The 13,702-nt window shown below is 35.3% G+C and overlaps 1 protein-coding gene and 1 non-coding gene across 2 annotated transcripts in view; one reads left to right on the top strand and one right to left on the bottom strand.

Annotated features, from left to right (window-relative positions):
* SEMA3D (semaphorin 3D) overlaps positions 1 to 13,702 on the top strand; it is a 132,917-nt gene that overhangs the window by 41,426 nt on the left and 77,789 nt on the right. The window contains exon 3 of the mRNA XM_065883698.1: positions 6,764 to 6,826. Coding sequence (XP_065739770.1) covers positions 6,764 to 6,826 — 63 coding nt within the window. The remainder of the gene's footprint in view (positions 1 to 6,763; positions 6,827 to 13,702) is intronic.
* Positions 1,338 to 1,444, bottom strand: LOC136128664 (U6 spliceosomal RNA). The gene has a single exon (XR_010656250.1). It is a non-coding gene; the product is annotated as a U6 spliceosomal RNA (small nuclear RNA).

The following is a 13,702-nucleotide window of genomic DNA, read 5'->3' as shown; positions in this document are numbered from 1 at the left end:
GTAGAACAAACTCATTCTGGGGATAATGCTAAGATGATATTTGGCAGTGCAGCATTCGCTGCTAACAAGTGGTGCAGTAGAGACTTGAACCCACGTCTTCCAATTCCACTGCAGTTCATTGCTCTTTATGCCAGGAAAAGGTCCCAAACTAAATCTACTTGCAAAAAGAAGGGGGCAGATGGACGTGGTAGACGCGAGTGTACTGGAATTTGGAGCTGGTTGACGGAAGAAAGCTAAATGTCAAAGAGGCTTTGGGCTGAGTCCTAAAACAGGAAAGGGAGAGACAGTTCTCACCCAAGACTTCGTGAACGAAGCTAGGTGGGCGATTAGACGCAAAGCTTGAGAATTGAAACTTCCCTTCTGTAACAGTCTCTACCCCAGCCGCCTTCAGTTTTACGCGCTTTACCGCTGGCTCTCCTGTCCTTTTTTCCCAGTACTTTGGTCTTTGAGCTCAGATCTCCTACCTCTCTCTGTCCTTGGAACTGAGACTCGAGTAGTCACTGCTCCCTTTGTTGTTCCAATCCTTGTATCATATGGCATCTAGAGCAGCATTTTCCCAACCTTTTTACAACCAGTCAAAAACTTGAATCCTGTTCGTTGACAGAGATGGCCACTTGCATTTTTAAGGCTGTGAGTTTTTGTCTTTACTTAGGTTTTATGAACAAGTTGTAACTTCCTCTTGTGTATTCCATTCAGTCGTCTTGGCATCTCTGAATTAGGCCAAAGGGCATTTGACTGACCTTGCACTTGCTAACTCCAGTCAATTAAATTGCTTTTCCAAAGATGAAACAAAGAGCAGATATAATTAGAATTTCCTTAGGATGTTGTTATAAGGCCTTATCATTATTTGAATGTTTCTGTAACTTGCCTAAGATTAAATAATGAGAAATAAAGTGCCTGCCATTTCACGTTATGAAATGATAACTGTTAACGAATTATATAACTTATAAATGAAACAGTAATTGTCAGAGACATTGCAGCATTTTACTGTGAGTTCCTCCTGCCTATTTGTCTTCAAAGTGAAGTAAATATGCTTCAAAAAACAAATCATTTGGATTTTGGATAGAGATAAGCAAATAAAATCAGTATAAGATAACTAGATCATAGGTTGTATTTTTAAACGCATACAGCTCCTGCTATCGTTTCATAAAGAAATTAATATTAAACCTCTTTTGAAAAATGTGCTTAAAATTTAACTTTATAGCATATAAGCTTATGTAAAGTGACAGTGAAGACAATGTTTATTTCATCAGAGTGATCTCTTTTCATACTAGTAATCTACGTTCTATAACTCTGAAGGAAACAGATACGTACATATTTTTACTCATTCCTTTTTTAAAAATATATAACCCTTCATGAATTTGCATGTCATCCTTGTGCAGGGGCCAGGCTAATCTTCTCTATGTCATTCCAATTTTAGTATAGGTGCTGCCAAAGTGAGCACTACATATATATTATTAGAGGTTAGTATTTGATCCTTCCAAGTGTAACAGGCAAAAATTAATTTTTTGGAAATGATCAATTTCAATTATGAAATACTATGAAAACAACATAAACATACTAACATGATTAAGTCAGTAAATTGCTGAATATGGAAACTGACTTATCAGACATACTTGTTTTAAAACTTTAACCCATAAATTATCATCTTCAAGTGGAGACATTTTGTAAACTTACTTACTCCTCTTCTTTCCCATGTAGTTTTCTGTTACCAACTTGATCTTTAAGATTAGCACTCAAATTAAAACCAATTTGCAGCCCCTAATTATTTTGTAGTGGATCAGTTAGTGGTTACACAGTAGATAACTATGTTGAGAGAAATTCTTGGGCTTATCAGGATCCACAGAAAGGATCTGTTTGATTTCTGATGTCTGTCCTACATGTGGGTGGAGAGAGCAGCTTTGTACATATTTGATATCCTTGATGTCTGGGCTCCAAAGTCCTGAAGACTACTCCCACCAAAATGATAGCTTAAAAGCTGTATCTGGTACATCATACAATGTTAAGAACCAGCATTCTGTGGGAATATTTCAGGACAATTAAAATATGGCAATTATGCAAGTAGCACCTCTGCTTCTGGTATGCCTCTCTTTGATAAGTGAAAGAAAAATGTCTGTGGGTAACTTTCTAAAGAAGTAATACAGCTGCATCAACTTTTAGAAATAGTGGTATGTGTTTTGCTTGTCTTGCTTAATGGAACTTTTAATATGGCATGATGCTGTGTGTTCAAAGCACCAAAGTGCAAGAAAATGTGTATGTCATCTTACTTTTGACAAATTCAGCAAGCAAAGAGAGTAGTAATAATCACTACCTCAAAACTTTCCCATTACCTAATTAATGATGAAGAGGGCCTTTTATAGATATTGTGGACTTTGTATTTTTAAGTGTGGGGTGTGATTTCTGTGTGAGAGTGAGGCAATCTCAAAGTGTACTACCTGGGCTACTGAAATAATTTCAAGATCTCAGGTACCTCTTGGGCTTTTGTGTAAACGATGCTGAAACTTGATACTATATATGAAATACTCTATACCCAATCAGAGTTAACATCTCTCTCTCCCTCTATGTATCTGTCTATCTCTCTTTGTTTCTCACTCTTTTCCTCCTCTGTATCCATCTACACGTGTACACACGGTTTGACTAGAAATATACGGAAATGGTGGAATGCTTTTATACAGATAGATAAAGACAGAGATATATATGTCACATTATATATGTCACTTCAAAAGATTATTGAAAAACAAATATGTTACTTGAACATATTTCTGCCAATCCTATGTAAGTATAAGAGTGTGTGGAAATCTTGGTTGTTTTTTGTTTTGCTTTATTTTTAGATTGAGTTATGTGAAATTTTATCTCTTCACATTGTTTACCAAAAGGGATCAAAAGGAATATTTTTTAAAAAACCCTTATTCTAGTGACTAGAATGGGCAAGTAAAAGAAAATCTCACCATAAATCATAATTAAAATGATAGCTTTTAAATATTGGCACAACTACAATGATTTTTATTTTTTTTTCCTTTTAAGTAAATGTTTACAGTCTGGAAGACAATCAGATGTCTCCTCCAGTGTTATTATTATGATAATTCTATTTGTGATTCCTAAATTCTTGACAGCACTGTGTCAAAAGCCAGTATATAACCAGTATATAACCTCAATAACTTTATTTTTACGGCTTAAATGTTTCCTTAAGAAGTAAAATTGTCTTTGTGATACTATCTTAGAATTCCTATGCTATAACAATAATGATCCAAGGATAATTTTTGTTTTTAACAGGTTTTAGACTTTATGGGATTGAAGGTGAATGATGAAAAGTGAGATAACATTTTGGGGAAAAAAATCTGCTTTGTAAACAGACATTAGAAGATATATTTAAATTGGTTTTTGGAGTCCAACAAATTCTCAGTGCTTGAATATCTTCGTATAACATTTACCCACTAATCAAAAACCCAATTGTTGGAAGCTTGTCCTTTTAATTTTATGGCTTCATTTACTAGGATGACACAATTTAATTTACAGTTGTATGACTTAAAATTAATAACTGAAAATGTACAACAAAACCATTAAAACATCTTTTAGAAATTTGTATCCCTTTGCAAAGAGAAAAAAGAATCTGCAATTACGATTTTAGTATCAAGTCTTTAAGACAAAATTAGAGTTGAAACTATTAAGCTAAGCTAAACTGTTACATTAGAGTTGAAACTGTTAAAAGCAAGTAATTTAAAACAATGGCTAGTGGCTCTATCCTCTTTGCTCTCTTCTTATAGTGTTTATATCTCCTATGGAAGTGCACGTACCCTATCTGTTTACAGAACTGTCTTCCTGACTCACATCTTAGCACCTCAGTGCCACACCTTGCCAGGTATACAGAAGCCCTTTCATAATTATGTGTCTAATGAACAAATGGTTAATGAACAGTAACTACTCTGTGCTAACCTTGGAACTTCCATTTAGGTTTCAAAAATGATAAAGAAGATTGCTTCCACATTTTGTCAATCTTTAAATAACTACTTCCGTTTTGAAGCTCTTATAAATACATTCAAAATTAATTTTAGAAACATCATTCGTCTCATAATTTACTTCAACTCAAATCACCCAATACACTGGTTAAAGGTAAAAGAATAGAACCCAGTGATATTCTTTTTCCTTTTTAAGTCACACTTCATGTGAAAGAGTCCTGTATTTCCCTTTCTTTCTTTTTTTGTATAGTACTAACACCAGTAAAATATTCAGGTCTGAACAAATCTACAAATATTTATTCTAAATTTATTTCTGAAATGTGACTAAATCTGACCATAGTATAAAACAGAAAAGAACAAGATCTGACATATTGAAAGGATTCAAAGAAATATTAATCTAGACCTGAGACCAAATAAAATGAACTAGTGACTAAACCAGTTGACACATCATGGACATGCTTTCTGTGTACCATTTATTTTCATTCCAATGATACAAAGTTATCCTTTGTAAAATCACTGTAATATTCAAGAATCAGCAAGTATAGAGTTGCAGTTTTGCAAGATGAAAGAATTCTTGAGATTGGTTGCACAAGATGAATATACTTAACAATACTGTAATGGCTAAGATGGTACATTTTATGTTATGGATATTTTTACCACAATGAAAAATAATAAAAAAAAGAATCAGCAAGAAAAAAAGTCAGAGGATACCTTGAGTTCATAAGTTCAAATATGAAGCAAAGTTTTCATAAATTCAGGATGTTATTTTTAAGGGGAAAAAAAGAACACTCAATTCAGTATTTTTGCTACCAGTGATTAAAAACAAAAACAAACAATAAAAAACAATGTGAAGAAACTGTCAAACTTCCTGACAGCTACGGTGTTTTATTTTTGCTATTCATATATTCATTTATTTAGGACTTGATGATTCCAGGTCGATGACCGACTATCATTTGGCCTGTGCATGGCCCATTTTGATTTATTTACTAACTTACATTACTTAGTTGTTTTTAATTATGTAGTAAACACTTGAAAATGCACCATCCAGAACAAAAGCTAAAATCTGTTAAATAACCTGTTTATTACCACCAGTATAATCTTTTTATCAGTCTTGGGTAACCATCTTTCTGAGTCCTGTATTCATCACTCTGTTGCTTTTCTTTTTACATATTTATTGTATCTACATATATACCTAAAAAGTGTCTTTTATCTTAGTTGTTTTAAACATTATTCTATGGAGATCATGCTGTTTGTCATTTTGGGGAATATACTTTTTTCACCTAATAATGAATTGCTAAGGTCCATTCATATTGCTCTTCATTGCTGTAGTCCATTCATGTTTTATTGCTGGCTACTATTCAAAATTATGTGAAAGTATAATTGCAGTGATTTAAAGCATTCTTTATAAATAGCATCTTTAGGTCTTCATTGTGAACCACATCCAGGTTAGCTGGTCACCTGAGCCTGCTGTTGGTGCTCAACGACCCTATCTATGTACACCCTTTGATTGTAATTTGTAGTTGTTAAAATTGCTCTAAATGAACAACCTTACTTCATTTAAAAATCTCAGTAATTTAATCGTATTTGTCTGTTCAGAGACTGTAAGTGCTAGTCTATGTTCTTCTTTATTCAGAGACATAAAACCCTAAAATTTCACTATGAGGATAATATCATATAAACATTAGTGACTTCTAAATCATTTGTTCATTCCAGGTTTAACAAGTCTCTTTCAGTGTATTCCCTCAGGATATTTTCCTTTTTCCCCACCTATTAAAATATTTTCTGCTAACATTGGTGAGAGACATAATAAAGGTTTGTCAGGAACTCTTGGAACATATAAGCTACTAAGAGCTTGACTTTCTTGTTTCTTCTTGTCTGTAGCTTAACAAAGAGCATTTCTTTCTGTAAGCTAATGGAGTAATGCAACTGTTTGGGGCCTTATTCTGAAAAACTTCCTGGAAGAATTTCTAAAATTTGTTAAAAAACAAAAAACCTATTTGTGATAAGTTCAAGACTGATAAAGCATGATTAAAAGTGACCAATCAAGGAGCCTTCTGCCTTTGTCCTTAATGCATTTGCCCAAATGATATTTATTATGTAGTGGTTGAGACCCTCCCAGTTCGAGGGGCAGACTTTGGGTCATATTTTGGCTCTGTTGCGAACCAGCTTCATGGCCCTTGACTTGTTTAATGACTGTATGAAGAAGTTTTCTGACCTGAAAACGGGGAGAGTAAGTACAGCTATCTCATAGGGTTATTGTGAGATTGAAATAAGATAATGCTTATTGTCTTACTTAATGTTTAACTAAATGACAGGTGCATCTCAGCTCTATCTGTGTTAAATATTGTCAACAAGTCCACACTGGTCTTTGACTTGGAGTGATAATTTATGCTTGTGACAAAGAGCTGTTTCTCACACCTCATTGCATGTGTCCATAATGCACTACCAGTCCGAGAAGACACAGAAAAACGGGGTAAAAAGAATCTCTTACCTAAGCAAATGCTAACCTGAAATTCCGTTGACATCACAATAGGAAGTTATGGCCTACTCAACATGATTTATCTTTTATTAAATACATTTTAAAAGAAATTAGAAGATTAACAAGTGGATGATTCTGCCCAGTGTTTTCTTATAATCTTTTTAGGGTGGCTTTGGAAAATATTTAAATCTCAAAATTCCTACGTCCTATCTAACAGCATGCTTTTGTCTCGATAGCCACTCTTTAATTTCACACACTCACTTTCCTAATTAGAATGGTGTAGTGTTTTAGATATTCAGATTCTAACACACCTTGAAATGTTTTACAGATTTATTGGCCTGCTGCAAAGGAACGGGTGGAATTGTGTAAATTAGCTGGGAAAGATGCCAATGTAAGTATGAGACTTTAAAGAACATCTTTGTTAAACTGGTGCTGATATGATAACAAATATTTATATTGGGTTTTATTGAATTAATGGCATTAGTATATTATTTTTAAGACTACACTAATATTCTGTGTAAAGATTAATATGGTATAAAATGTTTCTACCTTGCCAAAAGGAATGACATTGTTCTCAGAAATTTAGAAATACTACCCTTTCCAAAGTGTTAATTCTGACTGTATTTTCTTCACAAAAAAATCTCAGAAATACATTTAAAATATTTAAAAATAAACCATCAGAAAATACTGTATTTCTAGGGTTGTGTGTTTTTCATCTAATGCATATATTTTGTGAATGTACACAAAATCATCAGTGGTTTTAGCATTACAAACACACACTTGACATCTTATTTAATTTGGGGTGAAATTAAACTTACAACATCTACAAGAATTCTTGCAAAAGTAGACATTATAGAGCTATTAAGAAAGATTGGTTGAAAATGAATAATACAACATTCTGGAATAAGAACTAGAAATAATTTACTCCAAAATTTATGTAAGAGTAACTATAGGAAATAACTTATAAAGGATAAATAGTGGGGTCCTAGTATAAACTTCTAGTTTAAGCTCCCTTAAGGACCAGAGAAACCCCTTTGACAGGTATAAGTGCCCTCGTCATCTTTGGGGTGTCTTGTCTGGATTGCTTTTGCATCGTCCAAGCTGTTTTACATGCTTCCCCAAATTGTGTTGCCTTTTTTTATCTCCAGCAATGCTGTGGCTCTAACTGCCTCTTCTCATCTGAATGTTCTGATTCAGGCCAGATGCTCTGTGTTCTGCCCTGACTTCTTGCCCTGTAATGATAGGGAGAATTGCTCTTCTTTGGCAAAAGAAATCACGTCCTGAATGTAACTCAAGATGAAGAAGTTCTAACTTTGGGCAAAAGCATGGACATCATGAGGCTTCCTTTGCAGTATCCTGGAATGTTTCCTCTAACCACTATAACCCAGGAGTATTAAACGGAGCAGTGCCCTCGTATTTAATAACAGCAAATAGTATGTGTTGTATGAAAGCATAATTATATTTAACAATTCTCACTTTATTATTGTGATAAAGGTAAAGCAACACGACGTATGTTGCCTAGTGAATTTAAGGGGAAGCTTAGAAGACTTTATTCACTCATTTGTTCATTCATTTATCCAACAAATATTTATTAAAAGCCTAAATATGTCATTAATAGTGTATGAAAGTGCTCATGGATCTTTTAATCTAATGAGGGATATAGTTATTACACAAATGATTCCTTATATGTAGCCACTGTACAGTTGGCCACAGGTTCTAAGTCTATAAATTCAACCAACCGTGCATCAAAAATATTCCAAAAATTCCAGAAAGTTCAAAAAGCAAACTTGAATTTATTGCTTACTGGCAACTATTTATATAGTGTTTACATTGTATTTACAATTGTCTACATAGCATTTACATTGTATTAAGTATTATAAGTAATCTAGAGATAAAGTATATGGGAGGCTGTGTGTTTGCCATTTTATATAAGGGACTTGAGCATCCTCAGATTTTGATAAATGTCAAGGTCCTGGAACCAATCCACCGAGGATACTGAAGGATGACTGTCCTGCAAAACAAAATAATCAAAACAAAGTAAAAGAAAAAAACTTTTGGTTATGCCTCATTCTGTATTCAGTTAGTGTTAAATGTGACTTTTGGGGCACATTTATGTTAGCAGAAATATATCAGAGAGTGTGTGCTTCAAATGCAGCAGGAAAAAGTTTTTACATTTATTTTGCTAGAAATGCAAGAGTGTAAACTAATGTAGAATATATTCTTCCTTTTATGTCTCTAATCTCTTCACCCTGTTCAATGTCAGATGCCCTGTGAGCAGGTGCCCCAGTCTGCAAAAGCAACAGTACTTTTTTGAACTCATGGGAAAGAACGATGCTTTGGTTGTGATTTTTCAAATTTACTTTGTTGCATAACAGTAGAAGCATGTCATAAACAGTGTGAACACTTTTGTGTTTCATCAGTATTGAGTGTAGGATAAGGAGGCAAGTAGGAAAAGGGTGTTTTAAATTTACTCCAACAGAGTAGTGTCAGTTTTCCCATGGAACAGGTGAAGGATAAGCACTCAAGGTTAATCAGTGAAGTTTTAATTGTGACAGTTTTCTCATTTCAGTATGTTCACTAATTCCAGTTGTAGAGTAACTCGGTTGCCCCTCTTATCAAGCTAAAACAAAGGGTGATAAACTTTCTTGAAGGTGGTATCCTAGAGAGTACATAAGACCCAGTATATGGAACCTATTCTTCCAATTCAATTGTATTTGAGAGCTTGTAGTCACCTCTGACTTTAAGTACACTTTAAAGTACACTGTGTACTTTAAGTACACTGTTAACCTAGGATTAGAGATTTAGGGAGCTTCTCTCTTTTTACTGAAGTCTATAAAGTTTGCTGTTGAATTATGTAGGTGTAATGCAAGTCTTTGTTTCCTTCTTTTCAATTTGCCCCTTTAAAATAATACTGTATTTTAGAGTTACTAGGAATAGCTAACATTTTTATAGCACTTACCATGTTCCAGGAACTGCTTTCAAAGCTTTATACCTATAATCTCGTTTAATCCTTACAACAATACGGTATGTTAGATTTTATTTTTATTCCTCATTTTCCAGATGAGAAGACTGAGGCCAGAACGTTTAAATGACTTGCCCAATATTACATACCTAGTAAATATTGAATTGAATCCAGAAGGCTTGCCCCACCATCTATGCTCTTATAATACACTATAATCTACACATCAAGGTCTGAGTTCTATGTGTAAGGTCTGCAAACTGTATCCCTCAAATCATTTCTCTCTTCACGATAACCATAATGCAGATCCTCATTTTACAGCATTACATAGATTTTGGCCAACAGAAAACTGAGGCAAGTGTGTGGTTTTATTAACATCTTTTATTGCCTTTGGCATTACCCTCTCTCCTTCCTTCTCTCTAGTAATTTTTACCTACTTCCCAAGAGTGTGTTTTGAATTAACAAGTGTTTGGAAAGACTGTCCCTTTACACAAAGGTACTATATAACTGAAAAATAGTGAATTATTTACCATAATGAAAGTTAGCTCATTGGCGTGGGAAGGGAGTGGAAGGAGAGGAAACAAGAGAGCTATTCCACTTTCTTGAGCACAGTCCCCAGTTTAATCCAAGGAAGGGAAGAGGTGACAGGAAGCTATTTGGTTGCATTTTGTGTCTGCTCTAAATATTATTCAAAAGAAAGTCACTAAAGAAATGTCTGGTCCTGCTATAAAAGAGTGGGGTAAACTGCTCAGTCCAGGCAAAAGAATGCATGGGGTGTGGGCAGCCTGAGTCGTCGGCTTAACTGTAGAGGCGCACAACCTTGTCAATGGAGACATTACATAGGGTTAAAGGGTCTTCCATCTCTAAAGTTTTCTGATTACATTCTTTTTTTCTTTTTTCTTTTTTAAGAACATCTAAAGTAAAACAAAGTGTTCATTGTAGAAAGTTTGCAAATTATATAGAATTCATCTGTAAATAGTTCTTCACCCATGAACATTACCCAGAGATAGCTGGTGACATTTTGATGTTTATTCTTCTATCTTATCTATTTACTATTTTTCAGAATGAAATCATTGTATACATAGTCCCTTAAAACATTTTTTTTTCACTTCGCAGACTGCCATGAGCATTTTCCCATGTCATTAAATTCCTTTTTTATAACACTACTTTTAATAGCTGCACTGCATTCCTTTATATATTATTTCATCAATCCCCTATTGTTAGAGTTTTGGTAGATATCCAGTTTTTACTATTGTGAATGATTGCTGCACATGAAAAGCCTTATATATAAATACTGTGAACATCTCAGGTTATTGAGTACAATTACTGGTCAAAGGATATAAAATCTTTTATATACATTGTAAAATGGCCCTCCAGAAAGTTTATGCTTCTTATGCTTTATCCAGCAGTGCATGCTCTTAAGAGGGTATATTTCCCCATACTCTTGCTAATGTTGGATACAACATATAGTTAATGTTTAATACTAATACATTAATGAATGAAATAAATATATTTAATTTTTGCCAACAAAAAGAAAATTATTTTTGTTGTTTTAGCTTGACATTCTTTTTTTTTGGTACGCGGGCCTCTCACTGTTGTGGCCTCTCCCGTTGCGGAGCACAGGCCCTGGATGCGCAGGCCCGGCGGCCATGGCTCACGGGCGCAGCCGCTCCGCGGCATGTGGGATCTTCTGGGGCTGGGGCACATAGCCATGTCCCCTGCATCGGCAGGCAGACTCTCAACCACTGCGCCACCAGGGAAGCCCAAGCTTGACATTCTTTAATTACTATAAATGCTAAATATTTTATGTAGTTGTAAAATTAGGATTTATATTCATATATTATTACTTTCTGATCCACTCACATAAAAAATATTCTTTCCTAGTTATCCTACTTGATATATAGATTTTTATAGGCATATCTCTCAATTTTTTTCCTTTAAAATGTTTTTCTTTGCCCTTCTACCTCAACTGGTTTTGCTCTGTAGAAATCCTCCCCTGTGAGATTTCATTTTTAAGAGAGAAATGGGATATTGGGATTTTCATATACTTATTTTGAAGCATTGACAACTTATTAAAATATTTTCAACATTGTAAGACCTAAACAGATACCTTTGCAGACTGAACTCTATCAGAAGTCTGCTAGACAAACGTAAGATGTAGCACAATGATAGGCATGTGGCGAATGGTCACAAAACATTTGAGGATCACAATATTCTGCAAAATATGCAAAACAGACCACATTCTTTTTTTTAATCTATCTTTTTCTTTTTTTTAGATGTTGGGGGTAGGAGTTTATTAATTAATTAATTAATTTTTGCTGTGTTGCGTCTTCGTTTCTGCGTGAGGGCTTTCTCTAGTTGTGGCGAGCGGAGGCCACTCTTCATCGCGGTGCGCGGACCTCTCACTATCGCGGCCTCTCCCGTTGCGGAGCACAGGCTCCGGACGCACAGACTTAGCAGTTGTGGCTCAGGGGCCCAGCCGCTCCGCGGCATGTGGGATCTTCCCGGACCAGGGCTCGAACCCGTGTCCCCTGTATCGGCAGGCGGACTCTCAACCACTGCGCCACCAGAGAAGCCCAGACCACATTCTTAATCATAAGTGTCTTTTCATATATAACCTAAATAAATTAAAGTTAGTGATTATAAGTCAGTTATCAGAAATACATATAAAGCTGTATTGGATTTAACTGGACTATATGTAACGTTAGAGAATTACAAGTAGTTCTGTTTTGCTAATATTTTTCTAGGTATTGGGGGAAACAAAAATTCTAAGTGTTGATATATAAACTAATATTTACTTGTCTTTTCTCTGAGTATTGTTTCATATTTGTTTTATTTATTTAGTTGTATATCTCTTTAGATATATGTAAGGATGTGGATGAGAGGTGAAAACTGAAATAAATAATCTTACTTGAGAGAAGTAGAAAGTTGATACTTGTTTTTAGTTCTCTCTCTCTTTCTTCCAGTGGAGAGTTAGGGAGGTGGGAAGCGTGGGGAAGGAAGGAGAAATTCAGTTCTTTTCCCAGGTTGAGTACGTTACTGGATGAATTGAATTGTTTGGTGTCATGCCCCAGCCCTTGCCATTGTGGGCAATAGCTGATAAATTAGCCGGCTTTCAGGGAAAGTTAAAACAGCTGCTTCTCGAATTTATCTTTCTTTATGCCTCACAGAATTACACCACCATTAATAGCTATGCCGGTCACTAAGTGAATTAAATCAAGTTAATTATTGCTCATGCTATTGAAGCAAATCTTGGAACCTTTATAAATTAAAAGAGAAATCATTGTAAAGGCTTTTGCTTTGCTTCCAGTGTTTGGCTGAAATGTCCACCCCAGGCAAAATTTAAAATGAGACCTTCTCTTTTAGAATCTCTGTCCCCGGTTTCTTCCCCTCACTGCCCTGTCATTGCCTCCAGGCTTCCCAGAGAACTGCCCTCCATCAACTTCACCACAGAAAACTTTGAGCAGAACTGACTTTTTTTTGTAAACTGTGTCAGATAACTCAGGATACATGGTTCTATTCCATGGCAGCCCAACCTGAGAGAAGAGAGGAATTTCAGAAATACATCCTTGGTGACATCTCACCAAAGTAAAAACTAGCATAATAGGTTACTTTCCAGGGCTGGCTGCATTTTAATAAAGTAACTCCCAGGAAAGTTAAAGGATGGGAAATGTTTTAGGTGTGATTCAGAGCTTTTTCTTTATCATCACTCAAATTATATCTCGTATGTGTGTAAAACTTCACTCTGGGCCTCATTTGCCTTTTTAAACAGTCCTGTGTCTCTCACAGTCCTTAGTCTTTCTGACTTTATAATTTATGATCTGGAAAGGCAGTTGTTTTACTTCTTTATACAAATATTGATTTCACAATCTTGTAAGATTACGGTGTTACTTGGCTTGGGCTACCATAACAAAATACCATAAACTAGGCTGCTTAAACAACAGATATTTATTTCTCACAGTTCTGAAGGCTGGGAAATCCAAGGTCAAAGTGCAGGCCGACTTGGTCTTTGGTGAAAATTCTGTTCTTGGCTTGCAGGTGGCTATCTTCCTGTGATATCTGCACAGGGCAGAGAGAGTGAGAGCGAGTGCCCTGGTCTCTTCTTAGAAAGGCACTAATCCTATCATGAGGATCTCACTCTCCAAACCTCTTCTAAAGCTAATTACCTCCTAAAGGCCTCACCTCCTAATACCATCACCCTGGGAGGTTTAGGGTTTCAACCCATGCATTTTGGGAGGACACAGATATTCACTCCATAACAATTACCCTCTAAATTCTATGATTCTTTGGTAACACTGAGCTTTTGAA

Source organism: Phocoena phocoena, chromosome 9, assembly GCF_963924675.1.
Source record: "Phocoena phocoena chromosome 9, mPhoPho1.1, whole genome shotgun sequence".
NCBI classification, from domain to species: domain Eukaryota; kingdom Metazoa; phylum Chordata; class Mammalia; order Artiodactyla; family Phocoenidae; genus Phocoena; species Phocoena phocoena.
Note: the sequence above shows the minus strand (reverse complement) of the source record. Positions and strands in the feature narration are given on the sequence as shown.